Raw genomic sequence first — 23,265 nt, forward strand, 5'->3', positions numbered from 1 at the left:
GGCATAATGACTGGTTGAGATCAGGATGGGGAAGCCTGTTGCAGGACCAGCAAACACTTCTTCTTCCTTCCATGCCCTGAAGATCATCAAACTTGAGATCCTACTATCATTTTTGGATGCATCCCTTCCCTTCTCCATTCTGCTTTGGAAGCAGCTACATAAGGGGCTACTGCTTTGGCATCAAGAAACTGATCTAATTCTTTTGTGAAGAATTTTTGAGTCCCTGAACCACTGTAGTCTGGGAAAGCAAGTCACTTCACTATCCAGAAACTCAGTTTCTTCATGTGTAACATGGGCAAAAGAATATCTACCTCATCCACTCCCAAGGCAGTGTTGAGAAAATGAAATGAGATCATAGATTTAGAAGTAGAATGGACTATAAACGAACATTTTGTCCAACTCTCCCACTTCCATTTTACATATAAAGAATCTGAGCCCTAGAGAAGTAAAATTTTCATGGTCGTAGAGCTAGTATAAGCCAGGATTTTAACTCAGGTGCTCTAAATACAAACCTAGTGCTCTTTCTACTATATCACAATTAGGTAATGGGTGGAGCAACTAGGTGGCACAGTGAACAGAGCACTAGCCCTGAAGTTGGGAGGACCTGAATTCAAATCTCACCTCAGAAACTTACTAGCTCTGTGACTCCAGGCAAGTCCCTTAACCCCAATTGCCTTAAAGATCCAGGGCCATCTCCAGTCATCCTGACATCTATCTTGCCACTGGACCCTGATGGCTCTGGAGGAGAGAGTGAGACTGTTGACAGTCCTCCCTCATTTAAATCCAATTCACTGCAAGTCATGACATGACATGATCCAATGTCATAGTCCTCTTCAAGAATTAAGGACAAACGTGGGCAGCTAGATGGCGCAGTGGATAAAGCACCAGCCTTGGATTCAGGAGTACCTGAGTTCAAATCTGGCCTCAGACATTTGGCACTTACTAGCTGTGTGACCCTGGGCAAGTCACTTAACCTCCATTGCCCCACCAAAAAAAAAAAAAGAATTAAGGACAAACAACAAAAATAACTTAGGTTATGGGTATAAAGTGCTTTGAAACTATAAGGAATAGGGGGGTCAGCTAGGTGGCAAAGTGGCTGGAGCACCAGCCCTGGATTCAGGAGGACCTGAGCTCAAATCTGGCCTCAGACATTTGACATTTACCAGCTGTGTGACCCTGGGAAATTCACTTAACCCCAATTGCCTCACCAAAAAAAAAAAGAAAGAAAGAAACTATAAGGAATAGGGGATATAGGACTGGAACTGTGATTTTTAAAGTCTAGGGAATGCTCAGATGAAAAAGCTCCTTATATCAATGTAAGTCAGTATCTCATCTACAACTCAGTCTTACTGAGTACCTAGATCTAGAAAGGCTAACACTTATCCAGTGCCATACGGCCAGGTTGTGTCAGAGAGAGGACTTGAACCCAAGTCTCCCTGGCTCCAAGGCCAATACACTCATACTGTAAACAATATAAAAATTATTAATGTTACTATTATAGAATGGGACAGTACTCCCTGTGACTCATTAATCTGAGGCCTCCCTGTGATTATGGCAAGCTGTATTGAATTAAATTGTAGGTACTTAGAGGGCATAGATCATGTCTTTATCTTTGCATTTCCCAGAATACCTAAGAAAAAGCATAGAGTATGTGTTCAATAAACACTTATTGTAAAATGGCATCATTTGGAACCTGGAATAAAAACCTTAGAGGTTATGTAATCCAACCTCCTCATTTCAATTCGATGTACATTTATGAATATCAACTTTAAGCCGTATGCTTTGCTAGTCTCTAGGGAAGATAAAATTTAGATAAGACGGTCACTACCATCATGGACCTTACAGCTTAGGAAAGGATATTTTCCTGCATGTGGAACAATAAAATAAAGTGATCCATTATCGGTACATAAGAAAAGTGAAAAATGTTATGTCATCAGATGTACAAAAGGTCTCTGGTGATGGAGGGAAATCAAAGAAGGCATCTTAAAAGAGGCAGCATTGGATTTGGGTTTTAAAACCTGGTAAGACAGACAGACAGATGGATGGATCAAAAAAGAAACTCTGGGTAGGAATACAGCGAGTCAGATTGATGGGAGGAGACAGAAAGTATCCCAGGCAAAGAGAACACCAAGAGCAAAAGAATAGAACATGTTCATACATATACATGAGAATCGTCCAGTCTGGCTAAATCAGAGTGTGCATTGAAATGAGTAATATGAGAAAAAGTTGGAAGGATAGAATAGCGTCAGATTATAAAGAACTCTGAATGCCAAGTTTGAGGTTTACTCAATAGCCAGTAGGGCACCATTCATTCAAGGTATTAAGCAAAGGAGTGACATGGCCAAATCTATGCATGAGAAACGTTAGTCTGATAGAAATGGGAAGAATCTATATTCAGTCCAGAAAAAAGGAGTTGGGAAGGTCCATAAGAAGCTATTGTACTTATCTATGCAAGTTGAAGGGGGATGCCTTTATAAAAGAATAGCATAAAGAAAAGGATGCAAGTCAGAATCTTTAAGTTTTGAATTTATAAGTTTTTTGTTGTTCAGTTGTTTCAGTCATACCTGACTTTTCGTGACCCCATTTGGGGTCTTCATGGCAAAGATACTGGAGTGGTTTGCCATTTCCTTCTCCAGTTTATTTTGTAGATGAGGAAACTGAGGCAAACAGGGTTAAGTGACTTGTGCAGCATCACACAAATAGTAAGTATCTAAAGGAAGATTTAAAATTAGGTTCTCCTGACTCCAGGCCTGGCACTCTATATCCACTGTGCCACCTAGTTGCCCACCTATAAGTTTGAATTTGCAAATTGGATTTAGAATCTGCAAATTGGATGGGTTTTGAATCTATAAATTTTAGGAATTGATTGGATATAAAAAGTGAGGGAGAAAGAAAAATCAAACATAGCACCAAGGTTTCAAATGTGGGAGACTAATCAAAAGGTGCACACACCAACAGAAATAGTGAAATCAGAAACAGCATAAGTTGAGGAAAAGATAATTTCAAGTTTAGATTTTTTGAGTTCAAAGTTGTAGTAGGACATCCAGGTAGACATGCCCAGCAGACAGTTGGTGATATAAGGGTGGAGCCTGGGAGAGTTCAAATGTAGAGCTATAGATGTTGGAGTAATTTGTGTAGAGTTGACAGTTGAACATATGGGAATGGATGAGAGTGTCAAGAGAAAGATTCTACAAAGAAGAGAAGGGGGTTAAGAACAGACAGTTAGATATATCTACCTTCAATGGTTAAAAAGAAGACGAAAAGTCAGTGAACAACATAAAAGAAGCAATTATACAGGTAGAATGAGTGCCAGGAAAATATAGCATCTCAGAAATCAAAAGGAAGGAAAAGGTATCAAAGTGTTGACTATTATTCAACATTTGCAGCTTTTTATCGAATGAATTAATGAATGAATGGCATGCCTCTTCTCTGATGCCTTCCCAGACATGCTCCCTTATTTTATCTCACTAATAATTTATGTTTATCGTTTTCACTACACCAACCCACACTTGCTTCTATAAAACCAAAGAATCTAAAAGTTGATAAATCCCTTAAAAAAGAATGCTTAGTCCAATTTCCTACTCCATATAAGAAATCCCTCTACAACTCAGTTTGATGAAACTGTTCTCTGATTACTTCAAAACTGTGAGACTTATCTCATCATTGCAACTTTGACCACCATCTCCCCTCAGACCCTGATAGAGACAGGCCAGGACCTTGAGCCCAGGAGAATAAGGAATAGCAATGGTTTTCATTTTCATTTTCATTTTCATTTTCATTTTCATTTCATTTCCATGCCCTTCAGTCATCATTCTGAGAAGCAAACCCTGTGGAGATGTAACCTGGTAATTGCACCTTTAGGAAAGTTCTTACCACCACAGTCCTTGGCATTGTCAAATGGTTTAGAAACTGATATGATTTCGTCCTGGAAATTGATGATATTGACATTGAAGAAGAGACATTCATATCTGCTTTGCCACAGCATTCTGAGGGGCATGTAAGATCATCTGATTTGCCTACAAAATCTTCCACTGGTGTTGTCTCTCCCATTAGAATGTGAACTCTGAGATCAGGGAATGTCTTACTCTTTTATTTGTATCCCACGCACTTAGCATAGGGCCTTGCAAATCATTTTGCATCATTTTTATTTCACTCATTCATCTCACTGGCTGTTCTCTCTGCTCCTATGAGGACAGGGACCATATCTTCCTCTTACCTTTCCTCCTCCTGAACATGAGCCATGAGCCTGAGCACAAAAGCAAGCATTAATAAATGCTTATTAAGTGATCCCATGCATGAATAAATGAAAGTACTAAAGGTATACAGCACAATTGGGGAAATGCCCATCTATTTACAAGAAGGCTTAGCAACACATTAGAACAGAGGAAAATCAGCCTTGTTCACTGAAGTACATTCAGTCTATGAAAGGACAATTTGAGGGAGTTCAGTGCTCCTCTCAGAATCCCAGTGTGAGCTGCAAAATCCACCTACCCTAGGTTATTAGCCAGCCCACATAAAACTAATCTCCCATTTTTCCTCATGAAGTTAAAGAGACTTGTTTTCAGTCGAAGATGTATTGCTTTTATTTCCTCCTAAGAGTGGGGCTGTCTACCCCCCATGAGATCTCGGTACCCTTGAAGATAGTGACCATGTCTACCCTCAAATGACGGTCTCCCCAGGGACAGAGCCTGAGTCTCCCCTGTCCCAATCATACTGAGAACAGGATGGTATCTCCCCCTCAGCCCCAGAGCTCCCTGAGAATAAATTATGAAACTCCCAATTCTCCTGCCTCCTGTACGGTGCCCTCCTCCTCCTCCTCCTCCTCTTCCAAGAGTTCTGCCCATAGTGTGCTCCCTCAGTGATGTTGCCTGAATACACCCACGGCCAGAATTTTCCTTCTCTTGTAGAAAAGGCCTGGATCCTTCAGCTCTCATCTCAAGATGAGAAGTCCTGGAAAACCCATATGATGAACACATTTTATTGCTTCATGTTCTGGCGGTTGCTGGATGTGCAGGTCCTACCATCCCCCTCCCTCCCCAATTCAGGACACTCTGGATCATGCCCAGGTGCTAAGCAGGGGGATTTACAAGAGCTAAGTCAGAGAAGTTCATAACCATTAAGGGCTTACCTCCAAAGCGAGCTCTCTGTCACGCTGCCCAGGTTGAAGTCATAGAGCTTGGTCAGAATCAGTATCACCTGCAGGGGAAGGGGAGTGGGGAAGGGGAAGGATACAGGAGAAGAGAAAGGCTTCCTTTAGGTTGTGTAACAATATATAATGTATCTCTGATCCCCCTAGAGGAGGGTTTAGCATTTATCCATTAAACTTGATGGTATTATAGGATCAAGCAGGGAGAAAAAAGAAATCATTAATTTAATGCATCCCTGTAACTGCTTGCATTTATTGTAATCCCAATGACGGTTTGCATCTGAAATCAAACATGCCAAAAGGAATTAATTGGGCATTGTCAGACTGTTACTCCACATTTGTACTTCTTCAAGGTCAGGGACAAAGCTGGGTTGACTACCTTCTCTAAGCTGGACATCTGGAAATAATAGGAAAGTTTCCTTTCTAGGTGAAGTGCCTCTGATTAACTAAAAAAGACATGTGGGTACCCATCTCTAATCTCCCTTTTACTATACCAGGGTTGGATGTTGGTAATGATGATCCAAGTGTATCTAAGGTCTGTAATTCCTTCTCAACCTTAATCTGATGGCAGAATGACTGGTAAAACACTAATCCAGCATTCCCTAATTCCATTGGTGTAGAGGTCCACTCTTATCTCCAGGTCAGGCAGGCTGTTGTCATTATATACACATTATATTTATTCAATAGCATATATATGGGAAAGGAGGAGCCAAGATGGAAGAGGAAAGACATTAAACACACAGTTCTCGTGATACAATTACCCCCAAAAAACTGCAATAAAAGAACTCCTGGAGCAGAAAAACACACAAAAGGACAGGTTGAGATTATTTTCCAGCCAAAGACAGATTAAAGGGGACCATGATGGGCTGTAAGAAGAGTCCAGACCTCTAATCATGCTGACACAGACCCCAGGCAGGCTGCACCAGAGGAACTTATCCGCAAGCCTCCAAATTAGCTGTAGCACCAGCATCTTCTGGAACTAAGTTTACAGTCAGGTAAGAGAGCTGAATAGATGGCTGGGGGAGGAGGGGGGGGGAATACAGGAGTGTCTACAAGACCTAAGGAGGAATTCAGCTATCTCAACCCAACTGGGAACCAGGAAGAAATCCTGAGAGGCAGCAGGCTGAGGTGGGGGAGGAAAGCAGCCTCATCAAAGCTAAGAACCACAGCACACAAAGTTTTGCTGGCTGGTTAATTAGCAAGTTGGCTTAAGGTTATCTTCAGACCAGAGAACAGGCCAGCTGAGAGAAAAACCTGCCACCCTCAAACCCAAACACCTGGGACCCTCTGAAGCTTGGGACAATGTAGCTTGGAAGTAGGGCCCGACTGTAAGAGGGAGGTAAAACTAAAAGATAGCAAGATGAGCAAGCAAAGAAAGTTGAGAACTATAGAAAGTATCTTTAGCAACAAGGAAGATCAAGGTGCACTCCCAGAAGAGGATAACAACCTCAGGACCCCTACAACCAAAGCATCCAAGAAAAATATGAATTGGTCTCTAGCTATGGAAGCACCTAAAGGGGACTTTGAAGACAAAGTAGGAGAGAGAGAAGGAAGATGTAGAGAGGTGGAGGAAAGAATGGAAAGAGAAATGAATGATGCAGTAGAGTCATGAGAATAAAGTCAACAGCTTGAAAAGCCAAATGGAAAAGGAGATACAAAAGCTCTCAGAAGAAAATAATTGCCTATGAATTAGGATTGAACAAATGGAAGCTAGTGACTTTATGAGAAACCAAGACACAGTAAAGTAAATCCAAATAAATAAAAATATAGAGGGCAATATGAAATATCTCCTCGGAAAAACAGCTTACCTGGAAAGTAGATCCAGGAGAGAACAAAATAAGAGTTTAGACAGCATGTTCCAAGAGATTGTCAGGGAAAATTTCCCTGATATTCTAGAAGCAGAAGGTAAAATAGAAATTGAAAATATCCATCAGTCACCTCCTGAAAGAGTTCCCAAAAGAAAAACCTCCAGGATTATAGCCAAATTCCAGAGCTCCCAGGTCAAGGAGAAAATATTGGAAGCAGCTAGAAAAAATGAATTCAAATACTCTAGAGCTACAATAAGGATAAAACAAGGTCTAGCAGCATCTACACCAAAGGACCAGAGGGCATGGAATATGATATTCTGGAGGGCAAAGGAACTGGGACTATAGCCAAAAATCACCTACCCAGAAAAACTGTGTATAATCTTTCAGAGGAAAAAATGGGACTTCAATAAAAAGGGAACTTTCAGGCATTTCTGATGAAAAGATATGAACAGAAAAGAAAACTTGATTTTCAAATACAAGACCCTAAAGAAGCATAGAAAGGTAAATGGGAAAAAGAAATCATGAGGGATATTAAAAGATTAAACTGTTTACATTCCTACATGGGAAGATAATACTTCTAACTCATAAAAATTTTCTCAGTATTAGGGTAGCTGAAAGGAATACACTTAGACACACAGTTCTGAACTGAATATGAAGGGATGATATCTGTAAAATACTTACTTTTTGTTTATCCTTGTTCTTTATGGGACAAGCAGGGATGTCTGGGCTCAGATTTGGGCTCAGGACCTCCTGGGTCCCCGGCTGGTGCTTTGTCCACTGTGCCACCTAGCTAACCCATGATGACATCTTTAAAATAGGGTTGAGGGGTAGGAAGAAAGCACTGGGAGAGGTGGACTGGGGAGAGGTAGCTCACATGAAGAAAACAAGAAAAACATTATGGAAGGGAAGGGAAGAGGGGCAAGGAGTGGGAGAGTGAGTGAACCTTACTATCATCAGAATTGGCTCAAAGAGGGAATAACATACATACTCAAGTGGGTATAGTAATATATTTTTGCTCTGAGGGAAAGAGGAAGGGGAAGGAAATGGAGTGGGAAGAAGAGGGGAAGGAGGGAAGGGTAGATTGGGGGAGGGAGCAGTAAAAAGCAAAACACTATCGAGGAAGGGGAAGATGTTCTGCATAACTGCACATGTATGACTTTTATTGAATTGCTTGATTTCATAGGGAGAGCTGAGGAGGGAGGAAGAAAAATTTATAACACAAAATTAGTTCAAAGACCTTAACCTCATCAGAGTGGGCTCAAGAAAGGAATAACATACACACCTAATTGGGAGGAGTAATCTATCTAACCCTGCAGGAAAGTAGGAGAGGAAAAGTATAAGGAGAGAAGGGTGAAAGAAGGGAGGGCAGAGCAGTGGAGGGGGCGGTCAGAAGTTAAACACTTTTGAGGAGGAGTAGGGTAAAAGAATATAGGAAATAGAGTAAATATAATGGGAAGGGAATAGGATGGAGGGAACTCATTATGATGATTAACTATAATGGCAAAATGTATGGTATCTACTCTGCTGGGCTATTGTGAAGAAAAGTCGGTACTATATAAAAGTTATGATGAACAGGATGCTATCAGAAAAACCTGGAAATGCCTATATGAACTGAAGCAGAGAGAAATGTACTGTATACAAAAGAACAGCAATAGTGTAAGATGATCTGCTGGGAAGTACGTGGTTATTTTCAGCAATGCAATGATCCAATATAACTCTGAAGGACTTCTGAAAATTGAAATCCAAGTAGAGAAAGAACTGATGGTATCTGAAAACAGATTGAAACATATTTTTTTTGACAATTCCTTAATTTGAAGTTTTGTTTTTATCTGTTTTCTCTCACAACCTAGCTAATGTGGAGATGTTTTCTAAGACAACTCATGTATAACTTATATCGAATTGCTTGAGTTCTTGGGGGTGGGAAGTGAGGGAGGAAGAGAAATTGGAACACAGTTTTAAAAAATTGATGTCAAAATTTGTTTTTACATGTAATTTGGAAAATAAAATTCTAAACATAAAAACATATATATGGATTGTCCCTCAAACATACTAACCACTCTGTTCCTCAACTTACTCATTTCCCATGAGCTACTCTTCCACTAAACCTCAGTCACATACAAAGGTGGCTGAACTCTTGATCTTACCATTACCTATAAACAGAACATTTCCATATTTAAAAAATTCCAGAATCCTCTTATCCAATCACACTCTGTTGGTGTTTTGCCTCTCGTGAATCCCTAGCCTCCTTATCATTTTGGCCATTGTGTCCTGCCAAGCCTCAGCTTTAAATTGCTGCCACGATTTGCGATCTTTGTTCCTATACACAGGTTGCTGGACAAAAGTGGGAGCAAAAATCACACTGCTCTTCTGAGTGGGTCCACTACAAATTTATGTTACACACCTTTGGCTGGACTCTTACTGCTGCTAGGCAATCCTCTATCTATCTGCCCTATTGACCCACTATCCCACTCTCCACAGTAACTCCTGCAAATCTTTTCATTCTACCTCAAGCTTCCCATGGCTTTCCCTCCCCCCACTCTTACTGAGGACCCTGCCTCATATTTCACAGAAAAAAAAATTGAGGACATTTGCTGTAAGTTCCTTCTTCTCCCCTCTTTCCTATATCATATCACTCATATGCCTTCCACGACTAACTCCTCTTCATCCCTGTCTCATATAAGATAGCCTTATGCCTTCCTTCTACTGGTTCAAGCAATTCTATTCCATCCCATCTCCTATGAATAGATTTCCCCTTCTGACATCCTCATTTGATCACTTGTTTGCAATCTCTATCTGCTGGCTCATTTCCTACTGCCTACAAGCATTCCTATGGCTCCCCCATCCTCAAAAACTCCTCACTTGATCCTTCCATCCCTACTATCATCCTCACTTTATAGCTAAACTCCTTGCAAAGTCTGTCTACAATAGTCACCTTCATTTACTCTCCTCTCCCTCTCTCCTTAACACCTTTACGATAAGACTTCTAACCTTATTATTTGGGCAGCTAGCACTGGCACAGGAGTCAGAAGGATCTGAATACAAATCTGGCCTCAGACACTTGACACTCCCTAGCTGTTTAACTGTGGGCAAGTCACTTAACCCCAATTGCACCACCTCTGCCCAAAAAAAAGACACCCTATCATTCCACCATAGGTATCCCTTAGGGTCCTATCCTGGGCCCTCTTCTCTGTACAACTTCACTTAGTTATCTGATAAGCTCCCATGGATTTAATTATCATCTCTATGTTGAAGATTTTCAAATCTACCTATCCTGTCCCAAACTCTCTGCTGACTTCTGGCATACAACTCCAACTACCTTTCAGATTTTCTGTAGAAACTTAAACTAAACATTTCTGAAACAGAACTTATTATTTCCCCCCTAAAATCTCCTCCTACCTCTCTACCTTCCCTGAGGGCAACATTATCCTCCCAGTCCTTCAGGCTTGCAATTTAGAAGTCATCCTCAAGTCCTTACTAACTCTTCCTACCCTTCCTCCCTGCCCCCTACCCCCAATATCCAAGCTGTTACCAAGACCTGTGGATTTCACCTCTGCAGCATCTCTCCTATATACCCCTTCCTCTGACACTGCCCCCACTCTGTTACAGGCCCTCATCGGCTCACACCTGGACTCTTGCCATAGCCTGCTGGTGGGTCTGCCTGACTTAAGTGTATCCCTATTCCAATCCATCCCCCCATTCAGCCAATTAAGTGATTTTCCTAAAGCACAAATCTGACCATTTCATTTCCTTATTCAATAAACTCTAAGGGCTTCCTAATACCTGCAGGATCAAATACTAAATCATCTGTTTGGTATTGAAAGCCCTTCTTAACCTAGCCCCCTCATACCTTCCCAGTTTTCTTACACTTAATTCCCCACCTTTGATCCAGTGCCACTGACCTCCTGGCTGTAACACAAACAAGACAGTCCATCTCTCAGCTCTGGCCATTTTCTTTGGCCGCCCCCCCGCCCCCATGCCTGGAATGTTCTCCCTCCTCAGCTGTGCCTACTAGCTTTCTATAAGTCCCAACTAAAATCTCATCTTCTACAGGAAGTCTTTCCCAATCCCTCTTAATTCTAATGCTTTCCCACATAATATTCATCATTTTCTATTTATTCTGTAGAGACATACATACATACATACATACACACACACATACATATTTGTTTGTGCATTGTCTCCTGCACTAGATTGTGAGGCTTCTTGAGGGCAGGGACTACCTTTTGTCTCTTTTTGCATCCCCAGCACTTAGTACAGTGCCTGACACATAATAAGTGCTTAATAGATGTTTACTGATTACCTGTTTGCCACCATCCAGCATCATATTCCTCTCTCAAGATGTCCCTAGGAGGTGTCAACCATCCTAAATAATATGGTGGAAAGGTTTGGCACAATAGTTCAATAGGCAGTTCTTTGTCTTGCCCTTATGGGCTCCCTAACCCATCTGCCTGCTGGGAGTCGGTCCTTGCTATATAAGTGTCTAGGCAGCAGCTTGGGTGCATCTGAATGCACAAGCCTCCAAGCGCATGCACCTGAATCGATTTTAATCAAAACGCAGGTGTCTAATATACTTCGCCCGTCTGCACGCGTGATAATCCAGTTACACATAATTGTGTTTATCTAAATTTAATGCACAACTCATTGCACTTTTCTCCGCTCCTTCCCCTGCCACAATTTAACTTCCTCCAGTTCATTTAAACCTCACCCATTAAACTCTTTTTGAGATAATGAATTTTCAGCTCAGTATAGGGGACTTTCCATTCTAGGTATCCATTTAAGATTAAAGAAAGATAATCAGACACTCTATTGAACATTTTTATGGGACTTAAATGACAACAAAACACTCCATGAGGAGATTTATTCCCCACTTTCCCTGTCCAGTACCCCAGGGGGTCAGTTTGTATTAGCTCTGTTCCCCTTACACAGATGTAGCAAAAACTACAGGAAGTTGTTCTGAGTTTACCAAGGTCAGAGAAAGAGGGGCATGATGTGCCAAGCCTCTGCATGGTCACCTAAGAATAGCCTATCATGCTCCTCCCACTTTGTCTTCAACAAGGAACCAGGGGAGAATGGGCCAGGAAGACAATAAATACAACAGAAGTACTGCATGACATAACTGGCCCTAGGATCCCAATCCTCTTTCACTAGGCCATTCCATCTACCACATGGGACTTGTCCCTGGAATCACTACGTATCTCCTTAGTGTAGAGCACTGAGCTAGCCACTGCAAATGAGAGCTGCGTCCCAGGTCTCATGCCAGGACCCAAAGATCCAATCGTGGACATCTTCCCCACACACCCCAGTGAGACCAAGCCCCATGCCCTGAGGCAAAAGAAGTGTTGTGGTGTAATGGAAAATGTTGGATCTGTCAGCAAGACACCAGGCTTCCTAATCCTATCTCCAGCATGCACTAGGTGATCATCCATAAGTCACATGACTTCTCTTCATCTATAAAATGGGGGTGGTAACAAAACCTGAAGTCCCTACTTCAATTCAATAAGCATTTGGGTGGGGGGAATGAGAGTTAAGTGACTTGCCCAGGGTCACACAGCTAGTAAGTGTCGAGTATCTGAGGCCAAATTTGAACTCAGGTCCTCCTGAATCCAGGGGCCTTGCTTTATCCACTGCACCACCTAGCTGCCCCCACAAGGAAGAATTTTAATTGGGACTTAGGAACCTGGAAGCTCAGTAGTCAGAAGGGAGGAGGGAGAGCATTCCAGGCAGGCGGGACTGCCAGAGAAAACACACAGAGCCAAGAGGATTGTTGGGAGAATCAAATAAGAGCATTTGTGGATAAACATCAGCTATCATTTTCCAGAGCTATTCCCATCCTGAGACAGAGGAAGACACAGAACATTTGCTGGAAAATCTATCTTGTATATGATCTAATTGAATTATCTCTTTTTTTTCTGATAGGGAAACAGAGGTCCAGAGAAGAGAAGTCACTGAGTCAGGGTCACATTGAAAATGAACAAAGCTGAGACAAGGAGAGGGGGTCTCCTGATTCCTAGTTCAATGCTCCTTTTCATTCACAGGGCTGCTTCAATGCTCAAAACTCCTTCTGTATCCTACATCAATACCAAATCTTTCCATCTATGCACAATTCTGATTCTTCAAAGGTTGGCCATACTTTCAAGTACCTTCACCTTTAGAGACAGGGTTGGGGAGGGAGAAAGAGAGGAAAGGGAAAGAGCAAATAGGGGAGAAAAAAAACACCCCTCTGTTCTTTAGAGAAAAGGCCCAGGCCAGCAAGTTCAAGGGGCTTAGCATTCATCTCGCAGTCTCACTTCCCCTGGAGTCTAAGAGAACAAGGAAATTAATATAGCTGTGAAGAGATGATAATGTAACCTTTAGGCATAAGACATGTTGTGTATGGCAAACAAACAGAGGCAGAGGAGGAGCAGCCCTTGCCAGTGAGGCCTTCACTTATTGAGCAGACAGGTTGAGCCTGTCAAAGGCCACCTGGGAGCAGGGGATTTCAGACAGAAGGAGGGAGGGAGAAAGAAAAGCTGGCCCAGCCTGAAATTAGTAAACCAGCCCGATGAATCCGCTGACTGCAAGGCTTTTGTTGACAATGTATTAGAGAGCTAGAAACGGCATGTGCCTCTCTCAGAAAACTCCCATAGATGCACCTGACAGGTGCCTAGGAATCCTGGGCTTAGTATGAATCTAGGAACACAACACAACCATCCTTTATTCTCTTGACTTCTCGCCTACACTACCACGCCATCCTCCAAGAATGGAGACTGAAGAGAGGAAGACAGAATGGTGGCTATGTTCAGAATCCAGGAGGGGATGGCAGAAATAGCAAGGCAGGGCCAGCCTCTACCCCCACCCCAGAATCATGAAATCACACAGGTTTGCTTTTGACTCCCTCCCACCCCTGCTATCTTTCAGAGACCCTCTTTTCACCAACTGGCAGCACCAGTTCTTGGCAAAAGGATCGTTTGTTTGTTTGCTGTTTTGGCTCTGAGGGATACGTTGTTCCAAGTCTGGACATAATACCCCAAAGCCTTTCCCATTCCTGTTCTCTCTCACTCTCTCATCTACATCAGAGGAGGTGAGTTATAGGATAAGCCCTTAACCACCCATCCCCAAGCATCCCTCTCTCCCTCCTTTGCTCACCTGCTCCTTATTTCTAGAATGCCCTCGCTTCCACCTCTCTATCGCCCTCTCTACCTCCATCTATTTCTCTTGAAATTTTAACTATCCTTAAGGCCCAGGCCAAATGCACATCTTCTATGATGGTTTCCTTGACACCAACCTATTCCACCCCCCCCCCGCCCAGAAGTGAACTCTCCCTCCTCTGAATCCCCATTGGATTTTGTGCCCCCATCACAGTTTTCTTTGTATTGTAACTATTTGTGTGCTCTCCCTGGCTCCTCTCCTATACTATAAACTCCTTGAAAGGGAGAGGGATATTGACACCACCTAGTATCTCCTAAAAGGCCCAGTACAGGGATGTGTACTACTAAGGAGATCATGAGTGCTTGTGGTATGAATTACATATTAATAACATGATTTCGTTGATGTTTTCTCCTTCCCAGGAACAACTATGTTTCAAAATGAGGCAATGCCTTAATATCAATTATAGGCTTTCACTGGCATGGTATTTTTGGAAGGGAAGAAGACTCTACCCCTTAAACCAAGGGTTTCCAACCTGAGATATCCATACCCTCAGGGGGTATAAATATTTTATCAAGGAGGTACAGGGAATATTTGGTAAATAACTATGTTAATTTATACTCACATCTATACATATGTATTTTATATATTATATATTCATCTATAAATGCCTATCATATATATTATACTATGTTATCTATATTAAAATTAATAATTTTATTTAGCATATGCATTATTTCCTTTCATATAGAATAGGACCTGTGGGAAATTTTACTGAAACCCAGGGGTATAGGGATTTTTTTAAAAAATTAGGAATCCCTATCTTAAAGCATAGAAGTAAGGCTTCTGTCTCCTTTGTCTATGTCTAAAGCCTTCCCTGCAACCAGAAATACAGGCTTATTGATCCCTGCCCCTCCCTTTGATAGAAATCATTCAACCAAATGAAAAAGGTTTGAGTTCCCTCTAAGATCACCTTCCCCCTAAAGATTCATCAAACCTGCCCCCTTGTCAAAAGATGTCTACCCACCCACGCTTTTAAAAAGGAAGCCTCTGATACCTTGGCAACCTAGGATCCTTAGAAAATAAGAATAATAGCCTTTGTGGCAAGAAATACGCCAAGCCATGCCCAGTGTGTAAAGCTGTCTCCTCTGCTTATCTCCAGGAGGACGCCATGGGGGCCTAAGGGAGATATTGTCCTATGAGAGGATGACAAAATCTGCAAACTTGTCAGTGGCAGGAGAACAGAGGAGCCTTCAAGCACAATAGCAGCATCATGACCTTTTGTACCCATAAAATTTTACTATGAAGGAAAATTGATTTAGTTCATTAAGCTTGCCTGAATAGATTTAAGGTTTTAAAATGGTAGATTTCCCTCTTACCCAAGCAACCATCTTCTCACCCTGCCAGCTACCCACATACGAACACGCAGTCAATAGAATTTATTTTCGATTCCTGGAACAGTAACAGGACAGAAAGCACAGGGAGAATGCCGTGAACTGATACCCTCAAAAGGAAGTCAACTCAGCAGGGCTGGGGGTTATCGAAACTGCTGTTCCAATAATGGAATCCCAACTGGTTCCAATGTAGGAAAAAAGAAAGGGGAAGGTATCTATAGAGATTGTTGTGCTGCACAGGGAGCTCATCAGTGAGTAGAGAGACTTAAAATGGACACATAGAAGAGATGGAAGTAAGGACAGGTAAATGAGGATGAATACAAGTAACTGAGGATAAATAAAGTGGCATGACCCTGTAAAATAGGGAGAGGCAGTATGGTAGGATTAGTGGATAAGAGGTACTTGAATTGGAACCAGGAAGACTTGGGTTCAAATCCTGCCTCAGATACTCACTTTTTGACCCCAGGCAAGTTGCTTCATGTCTTTGCCTCAGCTTTTTCATTTATAAACATAAAGGCTTGGACTTGATGACCTCTCTATGATCTTATTAGTCAGGAAGTCTAAAGCCCACTGAGAACTGGGCCTAATGATAAATGCAGAGGATGGCAAAAGGAACTTTTAACAGTATCTTGGCATCATGAGTAAGATCAAACAATGGTACATTTGGGGATGGACATTGACAAGCTGAGAGAGGCGGCCTTAGAGTCAGGAGGACATGAGTTCAAATATGGCCTCAGATGTTTACTAGCTGTGTGAACCTTGGCAAGTCACTTAACCCAGTTTGCCTCAGTTTCCTCATCTGTAAAATAAGTAGAAGGAAATGGCGAATCACTTCAGTATCTTTGCCAAAAAAGGGAGGGGGGAGTTTCAGTCAGACATGACTGAAATGATTAAACAGCCACAAGTACCTCCAAAGACCAAAGGAGAACTACCAAGATGATGCTAAGACTTGAAGGTATTCCATGGTAGGATCAACCAAAGTAACTAGGGATGGTTAGCAAAAATAGAAGACCTGGAGATGGGGGTATGATCATCATCTTCAAGTTAGGTATCCTGCTTTACCTCAAAAGGAAGAACTGGGACCAGAGACACAAAGTTACAGGGAGGTATATTTTGGTCCAATATAAGACAAAGATTCTGGCAAGTTGAGGTGTCCTGACACAGAACAGAGGTGCTCCGGCTATTAGTACGTTCCCTGACACTGGCAGTCTTTAAATTAGAAGACTGCTTGTCGCGGATCTTTGTCGATAGGAGTCATGTTTCAAGTAGGGGTTAGATTGAATGAGATCCATACCAAATCTATCTAGGTAGCCCCGTGGACAGAGCAATGAACCTGGAGTCAGGGAGATATGAGGTCAAACCCAGTCTCAGGCACTTACTAGCTATGTGATGCCAAGCAAGAGATATTTGATCTCCACCTCATCTTCCTCCTCTGTAAAGTGGGGACAATAACGGCACCTATCTGCCAGGGTTGTTGTGAGGATAAAAAAAGATGTTTGCAAAGTTCTGTGCAAACCTGAAAGCACTGCACAAATACGAGTTCTTATTTTTGCATGACAATCTTGTGCTCTCAAATCTGAAGAGATTTCCAAGGGAAAAAAGGTTGAAGGCTGAGGGATAGGAAGGGAAAGGAAAGAGGAGACAAGCGATACTGATTGAGTGGAAAGAAGGAAACATGGTAGAAAAATGAATCAATGGATTTGGAGTTAGGAAATCTTGGCTCTATTGTTGCATGACATTGAACAAAGGCCTCAGTTTCTTCACCTGTAAAATGAGAAGACTAGATAACTTCTAACCTTTCTTCCAGCTCTAATGTTCTATGTGTAACTCATACTTCAAGGTCTAGGTTAGCAGCCAGAGAAACCCCCATGATATTAATCCATTGGCTGAGCTACTGAAGGCCTAAACAGCAAAATAAAATGGTCCTGACAGGAACCACAGGAGGGAGCAGGTATTGGGTGGCTGCCCTGGAACAGAAGAGACGAGCAGAGGAGATCACACTGCAAAGCAAAATATGTTTGAAACACCCTGTGATCTCTCCCCAGCTGAGACAAATCGAGCACTAGAACCAGAGAAATCCTGCACTCTCAAAGCCATACCATATGAAGGGAGAGGTGCTTAGATTTGCTTCTCAATGTGTCATGTCAGAATGAGTAATGCCATGCCCCCGCCATCCTGGCCCCCAGACAAAGAGGTACCATTTTCTCTTTCAGAAAAAGGGTTTGTTTATAGCTCTAGGGTTAGCCAAGGTCTTCAGGGGCACCTAAGGTGGTGATGAGTCCATTTTATAAAATGGAAACCAGCTATCTCCAGGAAATCACTGATTTCTACTTCAGCCACAGACTAGAACTGGCACTCCATTAGAGTCTAACAACAATTTCTCTGAAATACTGGGTGACCTTCTTCGTGCTAAGAAAACCCTGGACTTCTGCTCTCCTCTCTGCCCATCTGAGTCCTTCTCCCCTTCAAGGCTCAGCCCAAGTTCCATCCCTTCTAGGACCCTTCCTAATAACCCCCACCCTTGACTCATCTCTCTCTCTCTCTCTCTCTCTCTCTCTCTCTCTCTCTCTCTCTCTGTCTGTCTCTGTTTTTCTGTGTCTCTCTGTGTCTCTTTGTCTCTCTCTCTCTCTCTCTGTGTCTCTCTCTCCTCAGTTCCTAAAGTATTTAAATGTCGTTTCTTTGGCACTTAACCAAGTTTGCACTTGGTACTCATGATACCATATGGCACAGTGGAACAAGGGCTAGAAGTCAGAAAGACTCGAGTTCAAAAACCACCTCTGACACTAAGTGTCTGGTTTTGGCAAAATCACTTGATGTTGCCTGCCTCCAGAAACTCCCTGGAACTTACAGACTAAGTCATGGTCAGGTTAAAATGGGGGCTGGGGGAGAGAGAACTCCCACAAGGATAATTCTCCACTGGCAAAATCGCATACCTTTCATGTACACTTCTTTATCTTTTCATCTGTTTATGTTGCCTCCTCAAATAGATTTTAAATTCGACCATATCTTTTCATTCTTTGTGTAATGGGAATTTGATACATGCATACCTAGGATGGAAGGGCCAATATGAGAGATACTGGAGACAAGCTTCTGGGAGAAGACATTCTGCATTCTCCTTCCACATTGGTTGCGGGGGTGGGGGTGGGGGTGGGGGTGGGGGGTGGGGTGGGAGTAGTTCCACCTCTACTCCACTCCCCCCTTCATATTCTGCTAGAATAGACTACATCTTTAAAAGTACCACAATTAGAATCTCACCCTGTCTTTCCAGGGCTCACATGAGACCCGTGGACTGCATTGCATAGGAGGAAAGGCTACCTCCCTCCCTCTTTTAGTCCCTGTTGCCCCAAGAATCAGGCTTGGCATTTTGTTTTGTTTTGTTTGTCCTTTTCAGTTCTGGTTGCAATGGAGTCCCCCCCCCCAATTCAGAAGTCTTCTTCTTAGGTTATCTGGGCAAGTGTGAAAGTCCCATTATATTTGTATTCCACAGAGTACTTCACACAGTGATTTCTATCAAATAATAGTCCAAAACTCCTCATTTTACAGATGAGGAAACTGAGGTTCAAACTGAAGAGATGTGGCTCATTTCAATGTATTAAGTACACACTACATAAAAGGAACTATGGTAGGGAATAAAAAGATTTTAAAAATGTAAATGATCCCTATCTATAAGGAGGTGAATTCTTGAGAGGCCATCTACTGTAACCCTCCAGGAATTCCTTTGGCTGCAACCCTGCTAGGAAGTCACAGATCACAGACCTAGAGCTGGAAGGGGCCTTAGAGGTGAGGCCAAACTTAGTCCAAGCTCTTATTTTATAGATAAGAAAACTAAAAGTACCATAGATGGGTGAAACAACTTGCTTGAGGCAACCCATCCAGAACTAGCCAGACTCCAGCACTCCCTGAGCTGTCTTGTTCATTCAAAAACAAGGGCTCATTATCTGCCTTCTCACCTCTTACACTATTAACATGGTCCCCAAAAGTGGCTGGGATAGGGGGCAGCTAGATGGCGCAGTGGCTGAAGCATTGGCCCTGGATTCAGGAGTACCTGAGTTCAAATCCGGCCTCAGACACTTAACACTTACTAGCTGTGTGACCCTGGGCAAGTCGCTTAACCCCCAGTGCCTCACTAAAAAAAAAAAAAAAAAAAAAAAGTGGCTGGGATATTCAAGAAGGACCAGCACCTCTGGCATGAGAACTTGTCAAGCCCTTGTCAGGGCTGCTCATCTATCTTTAGTGTCTACCTGGCACTCTCACCTGTGGCTCCAAGAAGCTGTAGCATGTGCAGCAGCAACACCCGGTAAAACCATCCCAGTAGATGGGCTAAACCAGGTTGAGGGTAATTGACAGGCTTCAAACCCATCAGTGTACCAGGGAGGGTGTACCCTACACATGTGAAGATTTTCCCAGTGGAATGGGCAAATGAGAACAATTTTTCCCCCAAAGGCTATGAAGGCAGCTGAAGTAGGCATTGTGGAGCACTTAGAGTTTTCTCAGACATTAAAGACACCTTGGTCAGACATCTTGACTAGTCTTGCCACTGGACTTTGATGACTCTGGAAGAGAGAGTAAGGCTGACAACTTTGTGCAACTCTGCCTCACTTAAATCCAATTCACACACAAGTTAAGACATCACCCCTTGATGTCATTGGTCCTCTTTGAAAACTAGCAAAAACTAGGTACAGCTAGGTGGCATCACAGTGTACAGAGCACTGGACCTTAGGATCAGGACAACCTCAGATATTTACTAGTTGTGTAACTCTGGCCAAGTCACTTAAGAACTGCCCATTTCAGTTTCCTCATCTATAAAATGGAAATAATAATAGCACCTGCCTTGCAGGACTGCTTTTAGGTTAAAATAAAGCAATATTTATAAAGAACTTTGTAAACCATAAAGTATTATAGTAATTTTTAAAAAATCCATCCACACCCTTTATCCAACAATACAGTGAGTTTTGGGAGCAGACCTGAGCATTATCAAGTGAATACTTCAAATATGTCTCAGCCTTCTACAGCCAGCCAAGTCCCAGGACTCCACTGACCCTTTCTTGACCATTCGGCAATGTCAGTGATTTACCACTAGCCTTGCTATTGAAAATGTACCATTACCTTTTCTCTCCTCCCACCCATTCCCCCTTTCCATCTCTTGCTCAGGGATTAATAATCAAATCAAGATAATCACTGTTACAATAAATGGCACAACAATATTCTGCCGTACGGGTTCATTAAAAAAAAAAATCCTCTCACTCTGAGTCTTGGACTACATAGTCTGAAGGTCTCTTCCCTGGCTACCAGAATGTACTTTTTTATAACCTTCCATGACAGCCCTACTGTCCCATGTCTCTATCATACTCTATCTGCCCTACTTCCTTTGTGCCTTACAGAACTCTTTTTTAAAATTGTCAAACAACTATGTACATATTAATTATATTATATCATATAATAATATCATATATCATATTACTATGCCCCTCCCCTAGAAATTAATTTGTATATATTTTGTATTCAATTTTCTATCTACATGTTGTATTCTCCTCTCCCCACAATGGAATCTAAGCTACTTGACAACAGGGGTTATTTCTTTCTTGCTTTCATATACCTAGACTCTCATGCAAGATTTGGCACATACTAGGCATTTATAAATATTTCATGAATTGCATTGATAAGTGTTAGAGCCAAGGATTTGAATCCAGGTCTTCTGACTCCAAACCAGAGCTTATTCATTAAGTCTGAAGTGAGAGGAAGCTCACTACCTTGGGAGGCAATCCATTTCCCAGACAATTGTAAATGTTAGGAAGTCCTGCCTTATATTGAGCTAAAATGTGCCTACTTCTAACTTCTACCTCTTTCATCCTAAAGTGATTGTTTGCTTAGATAATCAATATGTATTTTTCAACTGTTTGAGTGATAAACTGAAGCCTTCTTAATAATCAGTCTTCAAGTGAAGATTTGCTCCCAAAAGATGTCTTAATCCAGGGAAGAGAAATTGTCTTCTGACGGGCCTTCCTAACTCCCCTGTCATGCACAGTGTACTGGGTGAAATGCCTCCAGAATGCAGAACCAAGGAATCACAACATTTTAGAGCTGGAAAAGACATGAGAGACCATCTTATACAGCATATAGAGATACCGAGACTCAGAGACAAAGTCACACAGCAATTAGGTGACAGAGCTAGGGACTGAAACCCAAGTGTCCTCACTAGTAGGCCATGTTCTCTCCTTCATACTATACTGTCTCATTGTATATTCAGGAGAAAAAGAAAGCCACAAATGACTCAGATTCCTGACATGGCTGATGGCAGAGACTTAGTGTGCCATCAAGTCCACTCCAGATATTGAGAAGAATTACTCTCTTCCAGTCTTTTTCGAGAGCCCTGCATTCCTCTGGCAGCCAAGCAAATATTCTCCCCAGAAAGCTATCTGGGTTGCCTAAAATAAAACGAATCTGAACTTTGTCTCTATATAACTCATTGCAAATGAATATAACCCCTAGTGGCTGGTGGTGATGTGATTTAAGCTCCTTCTATCATGTAGCCCGGGACGTAATAACAAAGAAGACATAATTTATTTGTATTGATTCACCAGCCCACACTTGATCATATCTCCCCCCATCGTTTCTTTTGTTAAGATTCTACAGCTGCAGTTCCCAGAAATTTATCTCTTGCAAAATATTTCTGTCTAAACAGGTGCTGCATGTATCCTGGCTGCAGCAAAGGTCTCCCTCTGAGTAGGGGTAAGCTTGCCAGGGAAAGAGGGGGAAAAAGTAACCCTCCCTGCTTTCTGGCTCCTCCACTTTAGACTAAATTATTTCCCACCATGACATGAAAAAGACCAGTAGATAGAGAAATGGCCCCAAGCCCAGCCAGGTCAGAACATTGGTTAGAAGGGGAACAAAATGAAGAAGAGGAGAATGAGAGAGACAGAGAGACAGAGAGAGACGAGAGAGGAGGCTGGCCCTGTCTCGGACACAGGGTAGGATTGGAGGGCAGATCTGGGGACTTATGGATTTAATGACTTTCAGTCCAGTCTCCTCTTCACTGACATTCTGCACAGGAATCAGCCAGCAGAGAGAGTGAGTGAGCTGTTCATAAAAGTCCAGAGAAAAGACTTTCTATTCTAATTAGATGGTCAGGCCAGACCAAGCCTTTGGGGCTTGAGGCCTAGAGTTTGGCAACAGAGAGAACAGCTGGTAGAAATCACTTTGCTTTGAACTTATTGTTTACCTCAGTGCCTCGGGGGACCTGGCTGTAGGAGGGCTGGGGCCTCTGCCAGAAAAGTGGACAGTACGGTTACACAGAGAGTGTTAAGGTAACCCAAACCCAAATGGAAGGGAATCCTCCAATCCACCTTCACTGCTTTGTGAACACTCATCACCCTACCTAAAAAGCAACACTCTCTCCTCCCTGCTGATCACAACAGAGTGCAAAGGACCTTAGAGATTGTCTACTCCAACCTTTTTAATAGACCCAATCCAAGTCGATCCAATCGTACAAGTTTAAGCACGCACTATATGCAAGGTACTATGATAGGCAGTGGGGACACACGCAAAGAGGTTTTTTTGTTTTGTTTTGTTTTGTTTTGTTTTTGGTGAGGCAATTGGGGCTAAGTGACTTGCCCAGGGTCACACAGCTAGTAAGTGTTAAGTGTCTGAGGCCGGATTTGAACTCAGGTCCTCCTGAATCCAGGACTGGTGCTCTATCCACTGTGCCACCTAGCTGCCCCGTTTTTTTTTTTAATTCCATTTTTCAGAATAGGAGACTGAGTCAGAGTTATGTTCATGTCAGCACAAGATAAAG

The 23,265-nt window shown here is 42.4% G+C and overlaps 1 protein-coding gene across 1 annotated transcript in view; it reads right to left on the minus strand.

Moving 5' to 3' along the window:
* SORCS3 (sortilin related VPS10 domain containing receptor 3) overlaps positions 1 to 23,265 on the minus strand; it is a 690,926-nt gene that overhangs the window by 476,383 nt on the left and 191,278 nt on the right. Inside the window, exon 2 of the mRNA XM_043989102.1 lies at positions 5,129 to 5,196. Coding sequence (XP_043845037.1) covers positions 5,129 to 5,196 — 68 coding nt within the window. The remainder of the gene's footprint in view (positions 1 to 5,128; positions 5,197 to 23,265) is intronic.

The sequence above is a fragment of the Dromiciops gliroides genome, chromosome 2 (genome assembly GCF_019393635.1).
Source record: "Dromiciops gliroides isolate mDroGli1 chromosome 2, mDroGli1.pri, whole genome shotgun sequence".
In the NCBI taxonomy this organism is placed as follows: Eukaryota; Metazoa; Chordata; class Mammalia; order Microbiotheria; family Microbiotheriidae; genus Dromiciops; species Dromiciops gliroides.